Source organism: Chelonia mydas, chromosome 19 (assembly GCF_015237465.2).
Source record: "Chelonia mydas isolate rCheMyd1 chromosome 19, rCheMyd1.pri.v2, whole genome shotgun sequence".
Lineage (NCBI taxonomy): Eukaryota > Metazoa > Chordata > Testudines > Cheloniidae > Chelonia > Chelonia mydas.
Genome location: NC_051259.2, coordinates 8,172,646 through 8,193,273, shown reverse-complemented (window position 1 = coordinate 8,193,273; position 20,628 = coordinate 8,172,646). Strand labels below are relative to the sequence as shown.

At 47.1% G+C, this 20,628-nt stretch overlaps 2 protein-coding genes across 2 annotated transcripts in view; both read left to right on the top strand.

Moving 5' to 3' along the window:
• Positions 1–521: 521 nt before the first annotated feature.
• IL22RA1 (interleukin 22 receptor subunit alpha 1) lies at positions 522–10,428 on the top strand. The gene is made up of 5 exons (XM_027830200.3): positions 522–1,232; positions 4,369–4,501; positions 7,348–7,529; positions 8,964–9,148; positions 9,997–10,428. The coding sequence occupies exons 1-5, from the start codon at positions 1,094–1,096 to the stop codon at positions 10,162–10,164; spliced, it is 807 nt and encodes a 268-aa protein (XP_027686001.3). The 5' UTR covers positions 522–1,093; the 3' UTR covers positions 10,165–10,428.
• A 558-nt stretch (positions 10,429–10,986) lies between these two features.
• MYOM3 (myomesin 3) overlaps positions 10,987–20,628 on the top strand; it is a 72,756-nt gene continuing 63,114 nt past the window's right edge. The window contains exon 1 of the mRNA XM_037882006.2: positions 10,987–11,102. The gene's annotated coding sequence lies outside the window, so the exon portion shown is untranslated. The remainder of the gene's footprint in view (positions 11,103–20,628) is intronic.

The window sequence follows — 20,628 nt, the reverse complement described above, 5'->3', positions numbered from 1 at the left end:
TGCTAATACAAACCCCAGAAATATCCAAGCAGGAATCCATCTGCTAACTAGAAAGTTACTATGCCTTAGAGTCCGGGAGCAGATAGCTTGCAGGGAGTGGGGGCTTTTCCACGGCTACGCACACACAGTCGCTGTGCCTGGGAACTCTTCCAAGCCAAACAGAGTGTGCAGCAGTGCCAACTCTCATGGCTCTATTGAAAGTCTCGTGATACTTGGTTTGTTCTTAAAGCCCCAGGTCCTGGAGGCACGGGATTAGGTGAGACGCTCAGCCTTTTAAAAAGAAGTCTCTGTCCCTTGTGGTTGCAGAGAAAAGCCTGAAACTGTGACCTGAAGGTGCCCAAAAGGCTCAAAGACCAGAAGGCAAAGAACAAGAGCCCTGAATAAAGATTAAATCTCATGATTTTTTTTTGAGGGGGCCAAACCCATGATTTTTGGGGGGAACGTTATGTAACAAGCAGCCACATCTACAGTAGGATGGTTGTTCATGGGTTGGCTGTAGTGGTCACTTGGAACTTCACAGCTGTAATAAGGGATACAGCTCAGCTCCAAAAGCCCAGGCCCCTATTGCTTGAGCTACAGGAAAATCTCCATAGCTAGCTAATGATATAGGGGCTATGACACACAGTTGATCACTTCAGATTCCATTCCATAGAGGGCAGTGCTGCACGTCAGCCAGTCAATTCTAATGCAACCAACAGGTATAGAGCTCACTAACAAGTGAGGTGCGTGGTTTTGGAGTGAAGGAAGCAGTCACAGGGTGTTTCCAATGTAACTAGCTGCCTTGTTGGCAGAGGTTACGTAACCATGAACACCAGCTTTGCCTTTTAAAGTAACAGAGGCAAAGCTGCCAGACCAGAAAAGCCAGCCCCAGATGGGAAATACCAGCAAGGGCTTTCAGGCAGGCAGTTCCTTATCAGAAAACAGGCACTTGGCTCCCGTTCAAAAAGCAGGGAACTTTTCACTCCCTGTGCACCTTTGTACGACACAGCGTGTGCGTGGACTCCCATTCCCTCTTGTGCGCGCACAGCCTTGTGCTCTGACGGGAATGAAGGTAGGCTGGTAGCTCCACAGCGTGTTCCTGGCCGCGTGGCTTATGCTCCCGAAGACAGGAAATTACTTCCCTTCAGAGGTGACTCACCTGGGCTTGGGAAAAATCCCCATCTTCCCATCCCAGCTCACAGAGTCATTCATGAAGGAGCCTCTGATCTTTTGGGCTGTCTGTTCCCTGATGGGTAAGTACTGGCTTTCATTTCCTTTTGACCAGGGGAACCACGGTCTTCAATGGTTTTACTGGTGCAGGGGCTGGCTCCCCCAGCAGGGGTGGTTGTTATGTGGCTGCCCTGAAATGAGACCTAAAGCAGGGGTTCTCACCTTTTTCTTTCTGAGGCCTCCACCAACATGCTATAAAAACTCCACAGCCCACCTGTGCCACAAGAACTGGTTTTCTGCACATAAAAGCCCGGGCTGGTGTTAGGGGGTAACAAGCAGGGCAATTGCCTGAGGCCCCACACCTCAGGGGCCCTGGCAAAGCTACATTGCTCAGGCATCAGATTCAACCCCGGGTGGTGGGACTTAGGGTCCCGGGCTTCAGTCCCAGGAGATGGGGCTTCGTCTTTCTGCCCTGGGTCCCAGCAAGCCTAACACTGGCCCTGCTTGGTAGCCCCTCTGAAACCCGCTCACAGCTCCCCATGGGGCCCCAGGGCCCTGGCTGAGAACCACTGACCTAGAGAGTTTGCTTCTGCTTGGGTTAGTTTTTAAGCTCTCTGCTGGCATTGCTCTAATCTTAGTTGTTTTTGTAGCGCTCCTGGAGTGCACGGTGCTGTACGGACTAGCAAGGGAAGGACTAGGAGGCCTGATCCAAAGCCTTTCTAAATCACTGAAAGGCTCCCATTGACTTCAATGGGCTTTGGATCAGGCCCTCTCGGAATTAGCAGACCTTGGGGATGGAGGAAGATGCAATAGGAAACCGGGGAGGAAGGGAGGTAGAGGGATCATTGGGGTCGGATCATTGGCTGGGTTTCTGCAGGAGGCAGCCCCATAGCTGAGGCCAGTTACCGTCAGCAAATACACTAGGCAAAGAGCTGAGCTTAACGACTCAGGAGCCGCGTCACCCCCTTTAACAGTAGGATCCTCAGGACAGGGGTCAGGGTGGAGACGGGTTCAGGTCTCTCTGCACCATGGATCCCCGAGATCTGTTTGAAGTGTGCCCCCGAATCCATGGCAGATGGAGCCATCCACATGGAAAGCGCCTTTCTCCCCCATGTTCTGTTGGGACCCCTCCTGCCAGTGGCTGGGTTCCCCTGGGAATGCTAAGTAGCGGCCGCGGAGGGGACAATGGGACCTATGGCATCTCCCAACTGGGTTAACTCGCTCCGGTGTCTGTGCAGGAATCCAGCAGGTTCTCCGGTACCACGGACCATGGCTAGACCTCCGCCCCCTCTCTCTCCTGCTCCCCCAAGCCCTGCAGAGCCCCTTCCAGGACACATCTGAACAAAAGGGACTTCTGTGGGGAGCAAGCGGGCTGGGTGTGTGTGGAGGTAGCACACAGATGGCATTCGCTCCCACTCCCACGTGGGCAGAGGAAGACTCAGAGCCACATGCTGACCCCCAGGGGGCGCTCTGGGACAGCAGGGCAAGAGAAAAGGCAGCAGCAACCCTTTTATGCTGAGCAGTGCCAGGGGCAGCATCTTTCCGAGGCTGGCTATGTGAGCACAGGGGCCGCAGAGTCAGCCCTCAGGCCTGGTTCCAGGAGCCCACAGAGGGCATTTCACCCTGGGGCATACTTAGGGACACATCCTGCCCTCTTTCTGCCCCCACCAGTGCCCACGTTACTATCCATGTGCACTGCTCTTGTGCCCAGAGGACAGCTGTGCTGGGCCATGCACAGACAGAGGCAGGCACGGCCCTGCCCCGAACAGCTCTCACTCAGAATGGGGACATCCGTCAGGGCAGAATCTGGCTAGCCTGTTTACTTATCGCATGGTACCAGTATGTTTCCTTGTCGCTTCGGCTGCACCTAGTGACTTCTGAAAATGTAGGTCACTGGCTCCAGAGGGACTGCTGGGGCATGCTGTGTAAACACAGCCTCTTTGAGGGCTAGATGCTAAACACAAGAGCCTGGATCAGTTCCCTCGACTGCATTCCAGACCAGCAGGTAGCACGAATATGTCGTGGGAAAACTTTGCTTTGTGTATTTACATTAGTAAGTGCTCTGAAGGGAGCCCAAAGCCCAAGTGCTGGTCAGTGGCTCACATCAGCATCTTGCTGGGCTGATTGCCAGGCAGAGCTAGCTCTTTAGACCACATAGAGAAAGGTCAAGTGATTTCCCTGCTCCCCAGAGCCAAGCTCCTGGGCTGAGCCTGGTGAAGCCAGATGTCATGTAGCTGGGGAGTTGTCTTCACCCTGATGCTCCCAGGCCAGAGTCCACTGCCAGGCCCTTCAGCAATTCATCTCAGTATTGCTCACTGTACAGTCATCCTGAATCCAACCCAACTAGCTGGCAGACTTCTCTCGGCAGGAGAGGTTCATTGCACTCATTCATCCAGGGTTCAGCTAGGTCAGCCAGGAAGTGACACCCCAAACTTTAGCGTAATGCTCCTCACTGCCCAGGGAAGAGGCAGAGAGGCAAGCGAGAGGGACAGGAGGCATGGATTGTACCTGGCAAGCTGCCTTTGTTACCCAGAGCAGGGGAATCCTCAGGTGGTATCAAGCCACTAGAGTGGCACTTATTATATTTATTGCAGTAGCATCTAGGGGTCCCCCAACCAAGGAACAGGGCCCCATTGTGCTAGGCACTGCACAGACATATGGCAGAAAGATGGTCCTTGCCCCAAGAGCTTAGTCTCCACCCACCCTCCCCATGGCCAGCGTGGGCATGTCCCAGGGAAAGGAAGTGTGGCCAGCACTCCTTTACATCTGGCTGATTCGGGATTGCCTGAATGACCCTTCGAACTGATGGTGTAAATCGGAGCAGCTTTCAGGGTACCAGCCAGAGGCCTGGAGAGCTCGAGGTCTACGGGCATGCAGAGATGGTGTAAAGGCACTGTTGCCCCTCACTACGCCCCACGAGCTGTGCTGAATGCTTGGGGGGGTCCAGCTCAGGATCTGACCTGTCGCATGTTGCTTGTTGTGCTAAGTGCACTGCTGCAGAATCGCAGGCTGTCTCCAGCAATACTGGCCTCAACCCCAGCTCCAGCCTAAGCTCAGTCCAGATCCAAACACCAGGTCCTCAGCCCATCTCCAGTTCTTGATCACTACCATGGAGCTAGCTAGCACCCCCGCAGCTGGCTGAGTGTTGTGGCAAAGCTGGAAACCCTGGTGTTATGATTTGGAAGGTGCCTTTCAATGCCAACTGCCTCGTTCCTCTAGGCTGTTCGATCGCAGAGAGGTCACCGCTTCTGAAACATGCAGCCTTTAGTTCTACGAATTTTGAGAACATCTTCAAGTGGGAAAGCGAAGAAGAGACTCCCCCAGGCACGGTGTATGAAGTCCAGTACAAACGGTATGTGGGCTTTGCCTTCCCCTTGGGGCCCTGCTTGAATGGGTGTTGAGTTCCTGGATTTCAAGGAGAAAAGGGCTGGATCAGGAAAGCAGGCTTAGCTGCCAGTGGCTGCTTCTTTGACTGCCAGGGAAATGACACTGCTTGGAACTGAGCTCAAGGGTCTCGGAGTTAATCTCAGCTGGAGAGTGATTGTCAGTTAAGAAGGAATAAATGGAAACTGAAAGCTCTCTGGCCCAGTGGATAAGGACCCTGGGCTGGCGGTTGGGGTTCTAATCCCTGCTCTGCTACTGACCTACTGTAGGACCTCAGGCTGTTCTGTGCCTCAGTTTCCCTATCTGTGAAATACTGCCCGTCCTTTGGTAAAGTGATTTGAGCTAAACAGATGAGCAAGACTATAGAAGAGCTTCAAATGATTGTTCCAGAACCAGTGATGGGTGGAAAACTTTTGGCAAAAACAAAATCAAATGAAAAACAAACTCAGTTCTATGATTATTATTGTTGGTTCATTTTCCAGCCATTTCTAAGCAGCACATATTTTCTGCCCTGCAGAGCCCAGCCTCTGCTCTGTGGGGAGGGAGAGGTTGGGGTTATTTCTTGGTACAGTCATGGGCATTTGAGAGCTGGCTTAGAAACAGGCCACATAACATTTCCCAGGCTGCGCCCAGGGGGACTTCAGATAATTGACCATTAGAATTTTCTTGCAATCCTCCAGCTGCACCAGAGTGCGGTGGGGTCTTCTTCTAGGAGAGCTCACAGTTCTGTCACTCTCTAACCCCAGCCCTGCCATCTCTGCCCAAGCCTGCTGTGTGTCAGCAACAGTGATCACGCTGGATTAGCAGTTAGCCAAGAGCCCCAAGGGAAAATGCAGTCTACACAAGGAGGCTCCTGTGTGGATCATCTGGTCCCACAGGCCATGAGGTCCCGGGATGCATCTGTGGTGGTACATGAGACACATGCAGGACCCAATTATGCAACCCTGTTCTTTTCCTGAGCTACACTTACTCATGTGAACTGCAATGGGACTTTAGCTGGGTAAATGCTGCTAAGCATAAAGGCTGCAGTATCAGGCCCAGGGTGAATCCAGCCACTAGCTGGGAGCCCCTGTCCATTGAACAAGTCTGCTGTAGGGTCCTGATCACCCAGGGCTTGATCACTGAACTCAGCGAGAGTCTTTCCATTCGCTTCATTGGGTTTTGGATGGGTTCTCAGCTGGAAAATTTTACAGTGAATTTACACACAATGATTCAGTGGCAGAGTTGGTGATGGAACCCACACCCTCCCCATGCTTTTACCAACGGGCAACACTTTCTCCAAGCAAGACACACACAGATTCCATAATCAGGCAGGCGCCAGGAGCAGCAGATGAAAGATTGCAGCCAGCTCATTAACCATTCGCTCCCAGATGTGTGTTAATTATACTAAATAATGAAAAACGCTGACTCCAAGCCCGTGCTCTGTTGGGTAGCTGCTCTAGCTGCCAAGCTACAGGAGCTTCTGACAGTGCTTAATCTGTGCCAGGGCTTGGCAGGGCTAAGCCCCGGCACATCTAGCCTGGGCAGTTCATAGCCCTGGCACCTCTGGTCTTGCCGCATCAGTTATGAAAGTAAAAAATTGCTTGAGCCCCAGCATCTCTTTCATTACAAATTAAGCACTGGCATCTGGGATCAGCTTCTCCTTACAGTTCCCCTGAGAGGCGGAGAAACAATCTATGCAAGGAGCCTCTTCCAGCAGAGATAAGAAGAGCCCATTCCCAGTAGCTCACTCTGCTGCCTGGATTACCATCACCTGGTGGTGGCACAGCTGCTGCCTATGGGCCATGTGGATCCCAGATTAGCTGGGGTCCTGGGCAGGATGCACACATACAGTGAGACTGGCTGCTGCATGGAAGGCTCCATGTATAAGAAAATTCTCCTCTAGGGTCCTGGTTACCAGCTGGCAAACACAGCAGTGGATTCCTGAACCCCTTCCAGAAAAGGCAGAGAGGGCGTGTGCTCCTTATATACCTGCCTTATGATCCACAGCTCAGAATTGGAGTTTCCTCTAGTAAACAGGGTCAAAATGTTCCATGTTGGGTGTCGACATGCACCCAAATCCATATCTAGGAACCTAAATACAGAAAGTAGCTGGTACTCATTGCCCGGTAGGTGGGTGCTCAGCCCTTCTTGAAATCAGGCCTCTGTAAGTGTCCAGATAAAGGATATAAGTATCTAACGTTAGGCACCCAGCTCTGCAAATGTCACCTTTAATCTGTTCAAGGTCTTTGTCAGCTGCAGTGAATATGAGTTGTGTGTACTTCCTGGCCCCTTTGTGACACTGATTCTGTTGTTCATGTAAACAAGCCCCTTTTTCGTAAAGAGATAGGACAAAAAGTTACCCGCTCTCTGAAGAAACTCTTATCAGTGGCTGAAAGAAAAGAATCTTTAAACGACCCAGTAATTGTATGTCCCAAATCTGTATATTGAGTCATTTATAGAAGGCTAGAAATCACTTTGGGTCTGGGAGCTATAAGACCTGGGTTCTATTCTGGGATTGACTGCTGATTTTGGGTAAGTCACTTCCCTGCTTTGTGCCTCAGTTTCCCCATCTGTAAAATGGATGTGTGTAAAATGATACTTCACAAGAGCATTCTGAGGCTTAATTCACTCATATTTGCAAAATGCTCTGAGACCCTGCTCTGAAAAGCACACGAGAAGCAGAAAATAGTGGCATTGGTGTTAGTCATTACTTTGATATTGCAGATCTCAAATATTTAGGGAGCACGCGTGCAGGTGTGTCTATGAGTGTGTAAAATATATTCTAGCAATCCGATAGGGCAGACTGAGAACAGTCACTTTGTCTTCTCTTAGGTACGGGGACGAAGACTGGCTTCAGAAAAGTGAATGCCAGAACATCACGCAGCCCTTCTGTAACCTAACTCACGAGACGGAAAACTTCAGAGAGCGCTACTATGCTCGAGTGAGGGCCGTAATCCAGAACTGCTGTTCCTCTGACTGGGTCCCTTCACAGAGATTCTACCCCAGAGAAGACAGTAAGGGACATGGCTGGAGTCTGTTAACACCACACCTGATTACTGTAGGCTCAGTCCTGTTCTCATTGATGTCTACTGCGACATGTCCATTGGCTTCAGTGTTGCAGGACAAAGCCCACTATGGGAAGAGGCTTGTGGGTGTTCCCCCTCTGAAAGAGACTGTGATGCCAGACAGGAAGGAGTTCGACTAGGGGGCTTTGGGCTCCTGCTGACATTTTTTGTTCAGAGTGGGCTGGAGATGGAGGAGGGCTCCTGACCTCCCCTGGAAAGCCAGATATCTCTGAAGGAGCAACTGCCCATGTTAGCGCACTTGTGGGCTCTATTAAGGGATAGCGAGACTCAGCGGGACACTAACAGGGGTATGATGGGAGCCTGTGAGCAGCCACGGACCTAGTCATGGAAGCTGTGAGATTGGAGCTGTAGAAAGTTAAGATAATCTGTCAGCCTTATGGATATGTAACATAATCCCACCTCCAAATTATCTCTGCCACTGATTGACAGTGTGGCCTTGGACAAGTCCCATAACTTCTTTCTGCCTAATTTTTCCCTCTCTGTAAAATGGGGGTAATATTTACCATGCCTACTTCACAGGGGCATTGTGAGACTTAGGGTATACCTATATCTAAATTCGACAGTACTGCTTCCATCAACCTAGGTGTATCTATACCAGGGCTTAGGTTGGCTTAACTATATCTCTCAGAGGTGTGAATTTTTCACATCCCTGAGCGACATAGCTAGGTCGACCTAGGTTTTAGGTATAGGCCTCAGTGTTTCCAAAGCACTTTAACATCCTTGCATGAAACATGCTATCAAAGTGCCATGTAGTATCCCTAACTATTAGAAATTCACCTTTCTTTGGGGTGCATCTCAAGGTGGGATTATTGTGCCCCACAGCCATTCTCTACAGTTTCGCAAAAAGAAAAGGAGTACTTGTGGCACCTTAGAGACTAACCAATTTATTTGAGCATAAGCTTTCGTTATGCTCAAATAAATTGGTTAGTCTCTAAGGTGCCACAAGTACTCCTTTTCTTTTTGCGAATACCGACTAACACGGCTGTTACTCTGAAATCTCTACAGTTTGATTTTTAAGGCTATGTGACCCTGAGGTGCTACAGGTGGTTGCTTTTAACTCACAGCTGATCAAATGCTTTGCCTCCACCTGCAATCTTGTTTGATTTCTTTTGACACTTGCCCTTCAGTTTATTTGAGAATTTATCATTCACAGTGACTCTTTCACAGCCTGCGATAAGGAATGATTGACGCCACATTTTATAAAGCTCCATAAAAGTTTAATAACTCTAGGCTGTTGGGCATATCGGGCTGAAGGGCACTGTACAATGTCAGAAGCAATAATTATACTCGCTAAACAGATGCTCTAGTAATTTATCATCTTTCGTCTAGTTAAATGACATTGCCCACTCTCCATCTTCTTAGCTACTATTGGAAAGCCGGAGGTGAAATACGTTCCTAGCATTAGATCCATAAAGTTTTTCATCCAACCCCCCTACACACCTCTAAGAGATGAGGATGGCTCCCAGCTAACTGTGGAAGACATCTACAGCAGATTTGGTACCATCGATTACCACATGACGCTATTCAGCCAAAAGACGCACCAAGAGGTAACACACCTCCACAGATCCACTAACCGTTGGCTTTCGTAAAACCCAGCCTTGTTTGTCTGAATAAAATGCGGGGCAGGGCAGGCATAAAAGTGAATTCATGCTAGATGGGATTTCTGAAGAACAAGAGAATTTTCAGTATCTTTGATATTCAGAGAAGCCCAATCCTACAACTGACTAGAAACTGACCAGACTCAAATGGGAACGTGACCTATTTGGGAGGGTTGGTTGGAAAATGGATTTTCAATCTGTCCCATGAAAAATTTCAAGATTTTGAAACTTTTTTTCATTCTGAATGGGGTCAAAAAACCAACAATTTCAAATTTTTTCATGAAATATTAATTTTGGGTCAGCTGAAATATTTTGTTTCAATTTTAGCTCTCTTTTTATATGTACATTTCAAAATGAGAAGTTGTTTAAAAATGAAAAATCAAAACTCTTTGTTCCAAAAATGTCAAAACTGGCTCTTTTGACACTTTTGAAAGTTTTTCCTGAATGTTTCCTAAACAAAATTTTATCAACATCGATGTGATTTTGTGGAAAATTTCAGTTTTGTCAAAATATCATTTTGCAATGGAAATATGTTGCAGTGAAAATTATCCAACCAGCTGTACTATCTTCATTGTCTCAGGGAAGTGAAATACAAAAAGGAAACAACCTAATGGTGGAAAACTAATTAGATGTTTTGCTAATCTTGGGGGTTATTAATAAGAGTCAGGTGAGGATTTTATTTGTAAATGCAAATTTTTTGTTGATTTTTTTTAATTGGAGTTGAAGTAATTAAATAATTTAACCTCTTTAAAATACAAATCTCTGCTTTGGGTTTTTTTTTTGTTTTGTTTTAACAGTGGGAAAAGAATGAGAACAACAAAGAATTTGAAGTTTCCGACTTGAACCCAGACACTGAATATAATGTCACAATATATCTCAAGCACTTAGAAAAAAGAAGCCAGCCTCGTGTGTTTTGCATTAGTACGTTACCAGGTGAGCCTGCTAAATCTGCACATCTGAATTAGAGGCCCGTGTAGTTGGAAATAGGAGAGGACGTGGGTGGTGGGTGAAGCTAGCACTGATCCTGCCCCTTCCACCCAAGGCTCCACCCCTCCGCCCGCTGAAGCTCTGAGCACTCCTCCCCCTTCTCCCTCTCCTCTCCCCGCTGTGGCCAGAGGAGTCCCGCCCCAGCCACGCTGGCTGGCCTGACCCCCAAGCCACCCAGGGCTGCTGGCTGGCCCGAGCCACCCCGGCCGCCCCAGCCCCTGGCCGCCGGCCTGAGCCCCAGGCTCCAGGCCATCAGCTGGAGCTGAGGCCCTGCTGGCTTTGGGAGACAGGGGGAGGAGGGCAGGGCCTTGGGGCAGAGCGTGGGTGGGGCTTTCAATACCTGCTGCCCATGGGAAGGGAGGTGTCCATGTGACACTCTGTTAAGAGGTGGGTCCATTCCATGAAAAGGTTTGAGAACCACTACATCAGGGAGTACAGTCCAGCAGCATGTTATTCCTCTATTTGAAGTTTCCACTACCCCAAGGCCTTTGTGCAATCAGACACAGCTAACCACGGGGTCCTGGGCATGTTCTGCCTAGGAGAGACAGTTTGCAATTACACTCAGAGTTATAAGAAGGAGTGGGATCAATTTATTCTCACCAGTCCGTTAGGAATGGGGAAAAAAGTGACGATCTCAAGCAGCAATAAGGAGCATAGTGGAAAACAGCTGTTGTGCTTAATGGCACCGTTAAGCCCTAAGAACTGAATGCTGGAGGATGGATTAGATGATCCAGCACATTATTTCCAAACCTATTCTGTGAGGCTAAACTGCATTTTTTTTCCCCACTGAACAGACAACACCTGGCTCCTATACTGTGTTGGGGGAATTACATTTGCTACAGGATCGCTGTTTGCTGTGGTATGTTATGGGATCTATAAATACATCAAACAACGCACAGCACGGCCGAAGTCTTTGGTAAGTGTCCTTAAGTCATTACAGGAAATGTTTAATATGCATGGGAGAATGTGAATCCATTTGAATAGGATCACAGAATTATAGCAATGTAGAGCTGGAAGAGACCTTGAGAAGTCAAGTCCAACCCCCAGTGCTTGAGGCAGGACCAAGTAAACCTAGACCATCCCTGACAGGTGTTTGTCTAACCTGTTCTTAAAACCCTTCAATGATGGAGATTCCACAAACTCACTTGGAAGCCTATTCCAGAGCTTACCTACCCGTAGAGTTAGAAAGCGTTTCTTAATATTTAACCTAAATCTCCTTTGCTGCAGATTTAAGCCCATTACTTCTTGTCTTGCCTTCAGTGGACATGGAGAACAGTTGACCACCGTGCTCTCTGTAACAGGCCTTAACATATTTTAAGACTGTTATCAGGTCCTCCCTCTATCTTCTTTTCTCAAGACTAAATATGCCCAGGTTTTTTTTTTAACCTTTCCTGATAGGTCAGATTTTCCAAACCTTTTATTATTTTTGCTGCTTTCCTCTGGACTCTCTCCAGTTTGTCCACATTTTTCCTGAAGTGTGGCGCTCAGAACTGGGTACAGTATTCCAGCTGAGGTCTCACCACACCTGAGTAGAATGGGACAGTTACCTTCAGTGTCTTCCATACAACACTCCTGTTAATACGCCTCAGAATATTAGTCCTTTTTGCAACTGCATCACATTGTTGAGTCAGATTGAATTTGTGATCCTCTCGAACCCCCAGATCCTTCTCAGCAGAACCACTACCTAGCCATTCCCCATTTTGTAACTGTCCATTTAATTTTACCTTCCTCAATGTGGTACTTTGCACTCCATTATCCAAGTTATTAATGAAAATATTTTAACAATACTGGACCCGGATTGACCCTCTCCGCTGTCCCAGTTTGACAGCGCACCATGTATGACTCCTTTGAGTACCATCTTCCAACTAGTTATGCACCTACAATATAGTAATTTCATCTAGACTGCATTTCCCTAATTTGCTTATGAGACTGTCACGTGGGACTGTGTCAAAAGCCTCACTAAAATCAAGATATATGACATCTACTGCTTTCCCCCATCCACTAGGCCAGTAACCCTGTCAATGAAGGAAATTAGACTGGTTTGGCATGATTTGTTCTTAACAAATCCATGCTGGCTATTCCTCATAACACTATTATCCTCCAGGTGCTTACAAATTGATTGATTGATAATTTGTTCCAGTATCTTTCCAGGTACTGAAGTCAGGCTGACTGATGTATAATTCACCTGGTCTTCTTTGTTCCCTTTTTTAAAGACAGGTATTGTGTTTGTCTTTCTCCATTCCTCTGGGACCTCGCCCATCCTCCGGAAGTTCTCAAAGATAATTGCTACCAGTTCTAAGATTGTTTCAACTTGTTCCTTAAATATCCAAGGATGAATTTCATTAGATCCTATTGACTTGAATACATCCAACTTATCTAAATATTCTTTAACCTGTTCTTTACCTAATTTGGCTTGTGTTCCTTCTGCCTTGTTAGTATTAATTGTGTTGAGTTATCTGGGCACCATTAATTTTATAGTAAAGCACGAAGCAAAATAGGCATTAAACACCTCAGCCTTCTTGATGTCATCAGTTATTAGCTCTCCTTCCTCGCTAAATAGAGGACCTACATTTCTCTTCATCTTTTTCTTGGCCTAATGTATTTAAAGACCCGCTTCTTATTGCCTTTTATGTCCCTTGGTAGGGTGTAATTCATTTTGTGCCTTAGCCGTTCTGATTTTGTCCCTACATGCTTGTGCTCTTCTTTTGTAACTCCTCCTTAGCTATTCATCCATGTTTCCACTTTTTGTAGGATTCCTTTTTTGATTTTCAGGTCGTTAAAGAGCTCCTGATGGATCCATACTGGCCTCTTACTATTCTTCCTGTCTTTCCTTTTCATCAGGATAGCTTGTAGTTGTGCCTTTAATATTATCTCCTTGAGAAACTGCCAGCTGTCCTGAACTCCTTTTCCCCTTAGATATTGTTTAAAGTTTGCTTTGAAGTCCCATTGTCCTTGTTCTGCTGCTCTGTCTCTCCTCTCCATAGAGTCATGAAATCTATCATTTCACGATTCCTTTCACCCACATTGCCTTCCACCTTCAGATGTTCTACCAATTCCTCCCTCTTCGTCAGAATCAAGTCTAATGTAGCTGTCCTTCTGGTTACTTCCTCCATTTTCCGAAATGAAAAGTTCTCCCCTGTACAGTCCAAGACCTTTTTAGAAATGTTGTGTTTTGCCATATTACTTTTTCAGCAGATGTCTGGGTAGTTAAAGTCCCCCATGACTACCAGGTCTTGTGTTTTGGATAGTTCTGTTATTTGTCCTAGAAATGCCTCATCCATCTCCTCTTCCTGATTTGGTGGTCTAGAGTAGACACCTACCATGACATCACCCCTATTGTTTTACCCCTTTTGTCTTTACCCAGAGACTTTCAACTGGTCCAGACCTTCTGGACCTCAGAACGAGAGCATATATTCTTGATGTATCTCCTCCCTTTTTATCCTGCCTTCCCTTCCCCAACAACATACACCCCTCTACACCAATATTCCAGCCATGAGACTTATCCCACCAAAAACAGAATTCTAGCATGACTAGTTGTGGCAGATAACTGTACAGAAGAGGTAACTGTGTGAGGCATGTGTAGCTCTCCTTTGGCAATGCAGCCTGGCCATTCTAGCTCAGCAAAGATTGTTAGGGCGAGTTTCAGAGTAGGGCAACACAGGTGATGTCAGGTCTGAAGACTTTGTTAAGAAAGGTTAAGGAAGCTGGGTTTATTCTCCTTGGAGAAGGGCTGACTTTGAGGTGATGATCTGCTGGACGGTTTCAAAATTGTGAGCCCCAAAAGCAACACTTTTATTATTCTTTACAGTCTAAGTTTTCAAAAGTGACTAGTGATTCTGGGTGCCTCCATTCTTGGGTGCCCAACTGGCAATAACTTAGAGGGACTTGATTTTTAGAAGATGGATGCTCAGCACTTTCTAAAATCAGACCTCCATTGAGGCACGTCAAGTTGGGCACCCAAAAATAGAGACATCCAAAATCACTCGTCATTTCTGAAAACCTTGGCCTACATGTTTATCCCTCCACTTGAATGGCCATTAACAGTATTGGGAGCTCTGCGTGCTAAGCTAAGGGCAATCCATTTCCATGCAGCAGGGTGTGAGCCAAATATAGCAGAGGGCAAGAAGGAGTTTGTTCCCTCATATGCAGGATTGCACAATTGGTCTGGTGCAGAGGAGGGGTGTTTGCCTTCCTTTGAAGGAACACTGGAAGACACAGATCAGCTGGGTCAGTGGATCAGATCCAGTATGGCGGATTGCAAGCTCCTATGCAGAGTTTCCCAAAGGGATTTTGCAATAATATAAAATAAATTTTGAAAACTCACAGCTTCATTGCTACTAACGTTTGTCTTTCTACCATGACAGGACTTCAGAGGGATTTCAGCCTTCCAGCCCCTCATGCTAACAGTGGAGCATATTATAAGCCCCATTAATGATTTATCCAGACCTGTTCCGTACACCCCAGATGTGCAGTTAATGCCGATTAACATGCTGCAGCAGACGTCTTTATTCCCTTTGCCAATAACTGCCTATCAACAACAGGCCAATGTGTTGGCATTTCAGCCCATCATTCAGTCAGTCAACCAAGCAAATGGTTTTCCTTCTGCATACACTCCTCAAATAGCCCAGGAAAATCTACCATGCACGCTGAACAAGAAACCTCTGGCCTTGACATATGGAGTGTGCATCGAAAGTCCAAGATGCATCAACAGGAGGAATTCTCAGTCAGACCAGATGCTGCAGGATGTTTCTCCTGAAAGGTTTGTCATTGGCAAACTTAAAACCAAGACACCAAGCGAAAGGTACTGTGATGAGAACTACAAGGAGCAGAGGCCGAAGCTGGTAGAGAGAGGATTATGGGAAAGCAGTGACACTGACATGACAGGAGTGGCGTTCTCCATGGGGCCAATGCAGCAGTTGATGCTCCAGACAGACTGTGAGGAAGCTAAGCTGCACATGCCCCAGCAGTCACTGTCTCTGCTGCAGGAAGGTGGAAACTACAGACGGCAGATGGCAGGGTTGCTGCCATTGCTGTCCTTGCTGACAGTTGACACAAACTCTGTCTCAGAGGATGGGCATTCTCCGTCATCATCCTCCCCCTTACTAAAGTCAGTCTGTACCTGTGATGACCTACCCGGGGAATGCAGCACAGGCCAGTTGATGTCATTAGATTCATTGTCATATCCTGAAAACAAACTGAAGCCTCCGGACTTTCAAACAACAGATGTGTTATCGGCAGCAAGGGAGCCAGGCTGCCTAGAACTAAACACCTTTGCACCCCATGCCTCTGGCTCCATCCAGGACAATGACATGCTTTTGACTATGTTGTTCAGAGACTTGGATTTAAAGGTACAGTGAGAGCATGGCCAGGATGAAAACACACTGATGTGTTAGCACAGCATTGAATGATTCTTAAGGGCTGGATTCTGCCAACCTTTACTCACATTAAAGAGTGCCCTACTGGGCAAGCGTCCTCACTGAAATAAATGGAACTACTCGCTGAGTAAGGTACTAATCAACATGCATAAGAGTGTTAGAATCTGGCCCTACATTGTCACGGGCATGAGTGCCTTTACTAACTGCACTGCTTCCAGAAAAGCTATGTTATCTTTGCACTTTAATAATACCTAGCTCTTTGATTCTTGGATGTTGTCAAATTGATTACACCTAAAAGTTGGCCTATTTTAAAACTAGAGAGGGAGCCCAAGCTCACCTGCCAGATTCAACCCCCATAAAATTTGGGTCAGTTTGGGGCAGGACCCAGATTTCGTAGCTGACGCCTGTTTCTTTTCACCAAAATCTCAGATCTAAACTTTGGGGAAGTTCAGCTCCGGATGAAGTCACAGCAAGAAACAAATCTCATTTGGAGAGGCTCTCATGAATGGTCATTTCCCAGATGATAATAGTATTTTTAAGCAGATTTTGTTTAAAGCAAGAAGACTACAGGCTGGGCCTGGAGTCTCATTGCGCATTCGTTGGTTGTGCATCAGTGGTCAGCCGGAATCTATCAGAGATTCTGAATAAAGCTGATTGACAGGAGAGTCAGTTTGCAATGTCACCGGAAAAAAAGGGTTAATTCAAGTTACACTCTTTTCCCTTTGGCTTTTGGCTAAGACCAACTGTAATATCCACTGAATACCTGACTCCTCCTCCTCCCCTGGGCTTATAGGAGGAATAACGGATGTGTCTTTTCCATTTTTAATATCTCTGTCTTAAATGAGGAATGAATAAGGGCGACTAATAAAGAGATGAAGCATCATAACGAAGGCAACAGCTGCCAATTCACTGGCTTGTTTTAAATGTTTCTATTGATGTTTTTAGGTAAATATTTATTTGGAAAAAAAGCTAATTGGATTGGTTCACGTACAATCCAACCCAAGTTCTTTATCACAGTTCCATCATTTCATCATTCAGTGGCTTTTTCCTGTTGTGTTCACTTCCACTTCTGGCAATGGAGCCAGGGAACCTGTTAATAATTTTATAAACTGGAGCGGGTTACAGTAATATGCTACAATTGTATTTCCCCTGTACGTTGCAAACATTTTTCGTGTGAGTTAGGTTTCATCCCTCATTCTCTGTAGCAAGTGAATTATGACCATTCATTTTCATAGCAAGGCAAGGCCTTCCTTCCTCCGTTACATAAGCTAGCTGCTTATTTTCTACACCCAATAGTTACAGCTCTATACTGCTAAGGAGGCAGCCTGAGTGCTCTAAGCCTCTGCTGGAAACTCTCTGCAACCAGGGGTTCAAATCATGGCAGAGCGAGCTCAACCCTGTGTGCACTTCAGGGAACTAAATGGAGTTCCAGGCAGTGAACCTGCATCTGTGGCTTTAGCACGAGTCATAGTTCTGTCTGCTTTGCGTGGAGGCTCAAAGGGCCCTTGGAACTTTTTGTGGGAGTCATTAGGGATATGCCCCAGTTTCCATAACTAAAAATTTCTTCTCTCCCCACTGATGAGCAATGTGCTCTGGGCAGGCTGGCCAGCTGGTTCCCTGCATTCCAGAGGCAGCGGGTACTGTATGTTTTATGGCCAACAACTGGTGGCCCTACTCCATTTTTATACATCCCTTGTTCACTCTAAACTCCCATTGGAGTCAATAAGAGTTTGGCCTGAGATAAGGTCTGAGTCAAGTCTTCAGACTCTGGCCCATTGTCTATACGGTGAGTTGGGATCTTTTGAATTAGAAGGTACCTACATACAAGGTTATTTATTCAAATTGATTACTTAGGCCCATGTCCTAACCCATTCACTTCCCAAGGTAGCTAAAGGTAAAATTCTCCAAGTGCACCCATGTGTCCTCAAAATCTATAAACATTCCTATTCCTGAGCCCTATAAGGAAGGCTGTTGAATGAGGCTTGGGAGTGATGGAATAGGGAGCACAAAGTACCCTAAAGCTTTAAAGGCAATGTGGGGCAAGAGAGACACTCCCATGCTACTATGTGGGGTGGGAAGATGAGCTGAGAATCTGTCATTTAAAATGTTTGGTGTCGTTCAACACTCTGGAAATGTTACAAGCGCGACGTCCCGTTCTCTGACCCTTTTATTAGCATCTCTGAGTGTGACAGATTTTTCTTCCAACACAAATGGCCGGAAGTGATTTGTACTGACACCACCCCCCCCACCCCCAACACCACCCCCATAAGCAGCTATTACAATCTAGTGACTCGGATTTGCTGCTGGTTCAAGATGAACACGTCAGGCAGTGGGGTCATAGCCACAACCGTCAGGATCCAATTTCACAGGGGCATTTCAGTACACCTGCAGCCAGTGCTGGGCAGACAGGGTGAAAACTGACCCTCTCACAGACAGGCTACTACTCAGGGCTTCCATGACAGGGGCCAGTGAGGGCTTTGCTGGGGTGTGACTTGGTATTCAGCGGGGTGGTCCAGATGTTCTGACCCAGTCACATCTCTATGCACAGCCATCTGTGCAAAAATTAACCCCGTTCTTACTCGTAATAGGTAGCACAAAGATGCTCTCAGGAAGTATACAGGCACATAAGGATGTGCGTGTGCCTGGTGAGAGATCCATTACACCTGCTTCCAGGCTACTCTTCAGAATTTGGCCCTTTCTTTGGAACCTGCTACTTAAGCCAAACTCCTCTTTCTTACAGTTCTGGTACAGGCCCATCAAATGCTTCCTGAGTGTGAGGTCGAGAGAGAGTCATTTCCCAAGGGAAAGGGGAGTGAAAGCCCCATCATTTGAAACTGGCATGGACAAAGCCCTAGGAGATATACTTAAGGGATCAGTAATATACAGGAGAAGCTTAATTTGGCTAGTATTTGCCATAAAAAGCACATTGCCCAAAGCTTTACAGACTTCAATAAATAAGAGTAGAGGGAAAGAGGATTTAGAGGCAAGGGAGAAAAGGGATGTTTTCAGATTGGCTGAGCTGGGAAGCGGATGAGGCAGCGAGAACCCTGCATTGGCTGTGTGAGGGGAGGCTATATGTATATTTCCTATAATAAAAGTTTCTTATCTCTGATTACTCTGATTCTCTCCTGAGTTGCACTGGGCCATGCACGCAATGGCATATGACTAAGTGCCATCTCTGTAAAAGAATCAGCTAGTTACTCACTCTGCTTCTGGGTTCACGATCCTTACAAAGCCAGAGGCTGCTCCCTGGAATGGAATGTTTGCTTTGCTTTGCAGCTATGGTTCCTTACAGCCTCAAGTGAATTTATGGTCATAAGCTTCAGACATGAGCAATAAAGTGAAACCGAATTTCCCCTTTGTCCACTATGCTCTTCAGTGCCAACAGGGCAACGAAACCATCCTCCTTTATCTTTTTCAATAGTTCAGCATGGTCCCCGACCAAACCCTGAGTGCTTGCTCAGTTTCCACTTGGTTCTTTTATTCCCTGGAGCCAACAGATTTTTTCCCCACTGAACAAGAACCGAGTGCCAATGGAGTCCCCATGCTATTCTCTGAGGGGGGATAGGGAAGCTCAGCAGAGCCCAGCTGCAGGATGGAGAAGAGAGGGCAGGAGGAGGGCTGGACCTGTGGTGTACATCCCTTGCCTTAAATGCCATGGGGAGGAGCCACCCTGGGGCCATGTCTACACTACAAAATTACGTCGACTAAACTTACATCAGTGTGCAACCAGTGCAGTTATTACATCGCAGGTGTGTGCGCGCACTTGGCTCATGGCGGCGGTGCGCGTCCTCACCAGGAGCGCTTGTGTCAAATGCATTGACCGTGTGGGGCATTGTGGGATGGCTCCTGAAAGCCAGCAACAGGCGATGTGAGTAACCCATCAGTGTCTACACTGACACTGCGTCGACCTACTTACAGTGACGGTGACTCTGCGCCGCTCGAGGAGGCGGTGTTATTATCAGCTTACAGAGGCACTTACACAGTGAAGAGACTTCCACAACAAGGTCGACAGGAGGCAGCTTACAGTGCCCTAACCCGGTTGTGTAGACCAGGCCTGGGTCGAGTGTAAGGGACATTAGCAGGGCAGGGAGAGGGAAGCATATACTGTTGTATCTCTTCTGTTGCTAAACAAAATCTGTCTCCAGGGACTTCTCTTCAGCATCTTTTCTCCAGCACTAACCTAAACTGAGGGGGAAATTCCTGTAGAGTAACAATATGAGGCAATCTGCAGCTGATGCCCCAGATCTGTTTCTTTTCCAGCAGTAAACTGAGCAGCTGCTAACACACAGGTGGGCTTTATTGTAGGACACAGGTGGGCTTTATTGTCTAAAGCACCAACCAAGTGGGTAATTATTTTGGAACGGGGAGAAGAGCAAGCTCGGCCTGTGATTTGGAACAGGTGTGGAGGGAAAGTCATTTGAGCGTATGATGCTGTCAGTTTTAAGGGAGAAATGGGATGTTTCTGTAGAAATAAGCAAAGCCCTTCTCTGGGTGGTGTGGGGAGAGTTCAGTTGATGAGCGCGGCAGGGAGATGAGTTATTCAAAACACGGGGGGGCAGTGTGACATGTTTTTTCAGCCCAGAGGGAGATGAGGTCAAAGGTTACATTCCATTTGCCTTAGTGTGGTTTTGCAATTTGACTCTAACCCTAGGGCTTAGCCGTGGTTATGCTGGCAACAAGGGAACTGGGAAAAGGAGGGGTCCTGCCTAGCATGAGCTCACATGTAGCGTGGAAGCCACATGTTGGCACAAAGCATTGTAATAAGCAAATTGCAATTCTGGTGGTGGCGATGAGCTTCTTAAAGGGCCAGATCCTACAATCCTGAGGAAGAGTTCTGTCCTTAGTTCTCACTCTGGCACACATCTCACTGAATTCCACGGGAATTTTGCCTGAGTAAAGGCCCCAAGATTTGCCCCAGAACGAAGTTGTTGTGTGGGGAAAGAGCTAACGTCCTCATCAGTGGTTCGTGCTACACGGTCCATAGTGCATGTCAACGATTCAAATGAGAAAACCCAGAATTGCCCTACTGGTCTGTGCTGCATCCAGAGGGAAGATTGGGGCGGG